The 7,176-nt window shown below is 33.2% G+C and overlaps 1 protein-coding gene across 1 annotated transcript; it reads left to right on the top strand.

Annotated features, from left to right (window-relative positions):
- The first annotated feature begins 457 nt into the window (after window positions 1-457).
- Window positions 458-6,578, top strand: LOC143238592 (juvenile hormone acid O-methyltransferase-like). Its single transcript, XM_076478953.1, has 5 exons — window positions 458-481; window positions 1,525-1,812; window positions 4,020-4,227; window positions 4,814-4,961; window positions 6,129-6,578. The coding sequence occupies exons 2-5, from the start codon at window positions 1,526-1,528 to the stop codon at window positions 6,221-6,223; spliced, it is 738 nt and encodes a 245-aa protein (XP_076335068.1). The 5' UTR covers window positions 458-481; window position 1,525; the 3' UTR covers window positions 6,224-6,578.
- The last annotated feature ends 598 nt before the right edge of the window (window positions 6,579-7,176 follow it).

Below are 7,176 nucleotides of genomic sequence, written 5' to 3'. Positions count from 1 at the left end.
TCTGTCACGGGCTATTTATTTTAAGTAAGGCCTGACATGGCCTGGCGCGTTAAAACGTGCGCTTCGTAATCTGAGGGTCGCGGGTTCACGCCCGAGTCGCGCCAAACATGCTCGCCCTCCCAGCCGTGGGGGCGTTATAATGTGACGGTCAATCCCACTTTTCGTTGGTAAAAGAGTAGGGACGGCTAGCACAGATAGCCCTCAAGTAGCTTTGTGCGAAATTCCAAAGAAGAAAAAAAATTTCAAGTAAATGGTTCTTGAATCATCCTTGTTTTCTTGTTTCAGACCTACCTCTCATTGGACAAAATTTTTATTTTATTTTTCCATCATTACGTCAGAGGATTTAGAAAAATTTCTGACAATATTTCGTGGGATATAAAAACCAGAGGTGTGCTTTGCTTATCTCAGTATTACTTTGGCTTCTGCGTTTTATTTTTGGTAAACGTTGTCAACGAAAGAAAAGTGGAAACGGTAATTTATTGTAAGAAATTACACTTATGATATATTTAATAAGTATTAGACGTATATTTGAAAATTTTAATTTATGTTAATTTGTTTCCGTGCTTTAATATTCTGTGCTCTTTTTCCATGATAGTTTCGTAAGTTTGCAACTAATTTCTATTTATACAACGATTTACAACAGCAATAATCAGGTGCAACGTACAAAATGCACGACAACAAGTTTATTTCAAAGACGGCTAACATTAGAAAAAAAAATTCCTATACTTTAGATAAAAAATAAACAAACGGGCATTATTTTTAAGGCACGTTACAGTTTGTAATGAGCGTGAATGAAACGTATCTGACTATAAAGCTTTAAGAATACATAGAAATACTTTTTTTATTCAAGAAATTTAAGATTGTATAAGACCTCATTCTGTACATCCTTTATGACCACCGCGTCAGTTTCTATATAGATTCGTTCTTAAAAATAAAGAAATATTCCCTAAGTTATAGTTCTTGATAACGTTACCATGTGATAGCATTCGTCGTAATTTAATTAATTTTGTATTATTATATTGTACAGGTAAAATACATTCTAGACATAGAAAACATCAATGAAATGTTAAAAACACGAAAATAGTTCTTTCAAAAATATTCAGCAGCTCTTTCTTTTTGTATTGTAAATTAAATTTTACATGTTCTGACAGTGTTATTACGAATGCAATAAGACTTGAATGACTGTACGTATTCAAACAATGTCCTTATTTTGCTGGAAGAGAGTATGGTCTTAAAGTTATGGGTCTGTACTAAGTTTGTATAAACATTATAAATAGTATATTTGTCTCCAAATTAAGAGGTACAAATAGCAAAACTACTGTACATAAATGTTCGAGTTGGGTCGGGTATATTCTCATTGTCGGGTATAGTCTTTGCAGACGAATAACGTTCTATAAAAAGACATATTCACATAAAGAAGTAATGTGTATTAAGATATATTTTAGAGTTTTACAGAAAACATAACAATACTAATATTATTAATATAACGTTTTTAAATTCTTAATGATGTTTTTATCTTTTTAGAATGAATTCCAAACCAGCCCAGTATTGTTCCAGTAGATCTAAAACAGATGTTGAATGGATTGATTCAAGACTATCGCATTATGTCTCGAAAATGACTGAATCTAACTGGGATATTGTTTTAGACTTTGGTTGTGGCGCAGGGAACATCACAAAAAACATACTTTTATCCAACTGTTCAGCCCATACTAAGATTATTGCTATTGATATTCAATCAGCATTTGTGGATTTCGCAAAGGAAACATTCGGTCATGAAAGGATTGAATATATGGTTTTGGATGTAATAGAGAAGTAAAGTGAAATGTGGCTTTATATTTATATAGATACTTAAATATTTAGCTATATATAATTTTAAAGCTGCATTAAATTAAGGCAGTGAGTTAATGAAATATTCTTTTATCTTTCAACTGATACACTGCATGGCAAAGTACGTGGACACCCGACCATCACACCCATTTGCTTGTTAGCCATCTAATTCCAAAAACCATGAGCATTAATATCGAGTTGGCTCCTCGTTTTCTGCTGTAAGAGTCTCCACTCTTCTGGGAAAGCTTTTCACTAGATTTTGGTTCATGGCTGCGGGGATTTGCTGCTATTCTGCCACAAGAGCAGACCAGAAGACCTAGCTCGCAGTCGGGGTTCCAATTCATCTCAAAGGTGTTTGATGAGATTGAGATCAGGGCTCTGTGCTGGCCAGTCAAGTTATTCCACACCAATCTCGGAGAGCTAGTCTTTTGGACTTCGCATTGTGCACGGCAGCATTGTCGTGCTGTAACAAAAAAAGGTCTTCCTTAAACTGTTGCCACAAAGCTGAAAGCGCATAATTCTTTAGAATGTTATTGTTTGCTGTAGCATTAAGATTACCCTTCATTGCAAGTAAAGAGCCTCACCCAAACCATGAAAAACAACCAAAGATTATTATTCTTCCTCTCCACGAACACACGTTGGACCACAAGAGAAAAGTCAACCTTGTCGAGCAGAGTTCTGGCGTGTTCCGACGACGCCAGCATCGTCATGTAACCCCCTTACTAAAAGATGGAGCCACTCTACATGGCTATAAGAAGTCTGTACTAACGGTGTTTATTACCGCCGAAGGTAGAGAGACTCCGGGCAACACGAAAGGCATGGCCATAATCATACCGGCCAACAATGAAAATCGTTTCATTAAAGCAAGCGGAGAAAAAAACAACACACAAACACTGCTACAAAGGACAAAGTCTAAATTACACTCAAACAAAATTCACCGAAAAACACGAAAGTGAAGCACAGGATCCAATATTGGCACAACCCCGGAAACAGGCACTGCAAAAATACTGCAGCCGCAAATGAATGTCGCAAACCACAAGACGCTTCAGCACGACAGTCGTGCTCCTAGTGGTGGTCTAGAAAAATTGCACTTTGAACTACGCAGAGGTTAAGTTTAGAGAAAGAGAATAGTCTAAGGAATTCTCTCCCAAACAGTGCTGGTCGGGAACGTTGTGGTTCCACTTCTTTCCCGTTCATTGAAGTTTTCTTGTAGTTTGGTTTAGCTTGTTTAAGTTGATGAAGTGAGGTTGGTCATTATAAAAAAGACCGGTGAGAAAGGGGGGCGACACAAAGCTGTGCAAGGAAAGTAAACCATGCCGAAGTCCGCACTCCGAAAAGCCGATGAGATATTAGCTTAAAATGGACCAATTTAGGTCCGGGCAAGATTATTGCTTTGACTGGAATATAAAGATCCAATGTCTGAGATTTTTATGGGGAAAAAGGATAGAACGAAAGTGCCCCTAGAAAACCCCCTTTCGCAAGACAGGCGCCGAAAGTTTTATTTGCCCTAAGCTAACAGGAGAATTACATGCCTGTATACATGATTTTATGTACCTTTTTGCGATTGGTGTGGCTGAAATAGCTGAACTTGCTATTAGAAGGGGTGTCCCCCAAAATTTTGCTCATGTAGTGTATATATTTATGAAAAATTGTGAATAATATTTGTATAACTGCTTTCGTCTTAATATGTCTCACATTAAGTTAGAGTAAAATAACGAAGGAATTGAAGGAAATCAAACTATTCTTACCAAAACAAGATGTGATGCTTCTTTTTGTTTTTACTCGCATAATCTACTTTTAATACAGACATGAAAAGGTATTTCAAAGTAACTTGGTTTTGTAAAGTTACAATTTTATGAGAGTCTCGAACATCCTTTCAATACCAGAACAATGAAACAATTTCAACTTATATTCATGAATTGAAACTTACTGTTAATTTTCTTAATTTTGACAGAATTATGTGTTTTGTCTTTGTGTAATTATCTGCGAATATCTGAACTAATCCAAATTATATCTTGAATATAATATCAGATTTTACAACAAAATTGTTTTCTCTGGTCGTTTGAGTGTGTGTATATCTATAAACAAGTGAGTTATTTATTTGAAATGAATGTCAATATATTACCCTGATTTCTTAAAATAAATACAGTTTTAAGAATATAAAACATTTTTTTCTGTTTCATTTCGTTTAGAACTCCCTTGCATTGGGCGAAGAGGTTTGACAAAGTTTTCGCTTTCTTTTCCCATCATTACATCAGTGATTTTAGAAAACTTCTAAAAGTATTTCGTGAGATACTAAAACCAGAAGGTTACGTTATCTGTCTTGGTATTGCCTCGGCTCCTACGTTTTCTGTTTGGTTAGAGTTGTCAACGAAAGAAGAGTGGAACAAGTATCTTATCGTAAGAAATAATATTTCTGGTATTTTTGATACTTAAGGAATACAACTTTTGCTTTTCATTTGGCTTAGTAAGAAAGCGCTAAAAAATCATTTAATTTTGCGTAACTTTCCATAAATCTCGCCAACTTTTTATACGGAGGATCGAGACACCATTCTCAAAAGAACTGAGGCACAAAATATAACGCGTTTGGAAAAAACACATTCATAATGTTCATTTAATATTTAGGTTTAAATTTACTTACTTAAGTTCAGTGTTAAGTACAAAGCTACGGAAAGGAATATGTTTTTCCCTACGGTAGTTTGGAAACTAGATTTCTGATCTTGCAAGTCCACAGTTTTTGTCAAAAGTACATCTTTTTAGGTGAATTTCGCATATCCTTCAAAAATAAAAATAGGTTTAATTAATTAAAGCAGTGCATTTTCTTAATTAAAGGAACTTTTGTGTGGTCTCGATGGCAAGCTGGCTTTAATATCGGTGATACCGGGGGTTTCTTCTCAGCATACTATACAAACTGTTAACTTCAATGATTTTTTAATGTCATGAAAGATATACATAAAATGTTTGTTATCCTACTATTTACTAACAGGGGATAGAAAAGTATATTCCGTTTACCCATACCTCGAAAAATTATTGTAGTACATACAAAGAAATGGCAGAAGAATGTGGATTTGTCCCCATTGTTGTAACTTCATGTGTCGAAACTGTTACTTTTGATACAGAAAAACAATTCATGGGTAAGTAGTGTTATTTGTGTACGAATCTTAATAAATGGTTTTGATTATAGCTTATGTAAAGGATTTAGTATTTGTTTCAGTTAAATTTGTATTTAAATAATCCATGCAACTTGTATTTCAAACCTATATCGCGAAAATCTCTACTGTATTCTACATTTGTTAAACACTTTTGAGCGTAAGAAACCCTAATGTAATATGTGTAAAATGCTAGTTATTGTCAGTATTATTGCCAACTGAACTTTTGAAAATCTCATTTTGACGTTTTTAAACCGACACGCGGAAAAACACTTTAATATTGTCGATTTTGCACAGTTTTTACACTATAAACCTCGACAGTTATAACTGTGATAAATGCTTATTGATCGAAAAACTGCAGATACTTGACCAGGAACGTTCATTGCAACCTGTTGAACTTTGGAAAATTAACTTTTGGACGTTGGTATTTCTAATAAAGTATTAGATATCATTCTCGGTGAAAAAACCAAATTGTTAATCGCGTGAGGTCAATTACTAATACAGCTAGCTTATCTGTAGAGTGAATTGTACCCTTGTATCAACATAGAATTAATTCGCTCATTAAAAACCATACATAAAACTTTCAGATCTAGACCAAAACGAAGACTCGTGATTCTTTCTATGTTTGTAGAACTTTTGCATTTAACTTATTTTTAATAATCGTTATTGTAAATTGTATTGTTTTGTATATTTTTGTTAAGAAAGAAAATTGTGTGTATTCAATCTTGTTGGCAAATATTATAAACTTCATTCATATCGACATTCAGCTGATTTCAAAATTAAAATTAAAGGTTAGTCGGTTTGAAATTGTAAGACGTAACATAATTCGGAAACTCGTTCGAATCAAATTATAATATGTAACCTCAAATTGTGAAATGATACATGTCTGAGCTGTGCTAACCATAGCTGTCTAAACAACATTCTTTGGCATTCTAAACTTGTAGACTAATTGCTTACCCAGTAAAGATTAATTTGTTGTATAATTTAAGAGCTAATACGCTTATTCTTCTATTACGTAATTAGAGAGGAATATCATAGTGAAGTGATCAGCTTGAATTGATTTGGACTTAGGATTATATGACGATAACTACATCAATAATTCATAGTAAACTTTACATTTATGCAAGTTAATATACTTTTTATGATTTGCAGGTTTCCAGGAATGTGTTTTGCCTGAAGAAATCGTCAAACAAATACCACTGGAAAATTTCGAGAAATTTTTGGAAGACTATAAAAAAGTTTTTTAAAAGATATGAAGTAACTTACAATACTGACGGAACAGTCACTGCTCAGCATACCTTTATCGAGATATTTCTGCAGTCTGAAAGTTAGACTTGAATGATGTTAGCATGTATTAAACAAAGTTTCAAAATACCATTACTTTTGAGATTAGATCAAGAATTATCACAAACGTTACAATATTAAAAATTAATTGATAAATATTTGTAAAGTAGAATATTAATGGAATGTTATTAATTTTAAAACTTGCCAAGCTTTAGTGTTTAACAATAAAAGGAAAAACGTCGTAAATGTGCATCACAACAATATCAGATCTATTTAGTGTTTGTTTTTATTAGTTTTAATAAAATTACTAAAATGAAACGCAATTTTTGTCTCAAATTCACTCAACTAATAAAGGGTATTCGGTATTAAAGTATGTAAAGAAATATTTTTATCATAATTGCAAAGCCACTGTGAAGTTCATTTAAAAACTTTATATATTTCTAATTTTATATTCTTCATTTTTATTAACAGTTTTAAATCAAGACTTCATACAAAGATAATGCAAATCTGTAAATTTTAGTATAAAATTGTGGGTTTTATACTGCTGTACAAGAGTAAAAAAAGCCAACAAATTATACATACAATACAATTGGATAAAACGTAATGCGTATTATTATTATTACTCGCATGAGATGCAAAAATATCATAACATCAAAATGGAATCTTGCACACGTTTTGCTTTGAGTTAATTGTCCGAAATTATAAAAACAAATAATTAACTATACACGAAAAAACTAAGAATCTATAATGTTCTGCTCAGGATAAATTACGAATAACGAAATTAAACTTATCACTTCACTGGTATTCGGCCAAATGGATAAGGCGCTCGACTCGTAATCTCACTATTCGTTTGGAAAGGAGTAGCCTAAGAGTTGGTGGTGGAAGGTGATGATCAGCTACTTTACCTCTTCTCTTA

Source organism: Tachypleus tridentatus, chromosome 13, assembly GCF_004210375.1.
Source record: "Tachypleus tridentatus isolate NWPU-2018 chromosome 13, ASM421037v1, whole genome shotgun sequence".
NCBI classification, from domain to species: Eukaryota; Metazoa; Arthropoda; class Merostomata; order Xiphosura; family Limulidae; genus Tachypleus; species Tachypleus tridentatus.
Note: the sequence above shows the minus strand (reverse complement) of the source record. Positions and strands in the feature narration are given on the sequence as shown.

What these genes read in the sequence shown, in the direction of transcription:
- LOC143238592 (XM_076478953.1), top strand. Translation starts at nt 1,526, where the DNA reads ATGAATTCCAAACCAGCCCAGTATTGTTCCAGTAGATCTAAAACAGAT. An exon ending in GTTTTGGATGTAATAGAGAA is followed by an intron (nt 1,813 to 4,019) that starts GTAAAGTGAAAT and finishes CATTTCGTTTAG; the next exon opens with AACTCCCTTGCATTGGGCGA. An exon ending in TACAGAAAAACAATTCATGG is followed by an intron (nt 4,962 to 6,128) that starts GTAAGTAGTGTT and finishes TATGATTTGCAG; the next exon opens with GTTTCCAGGAATGTGTTTTG.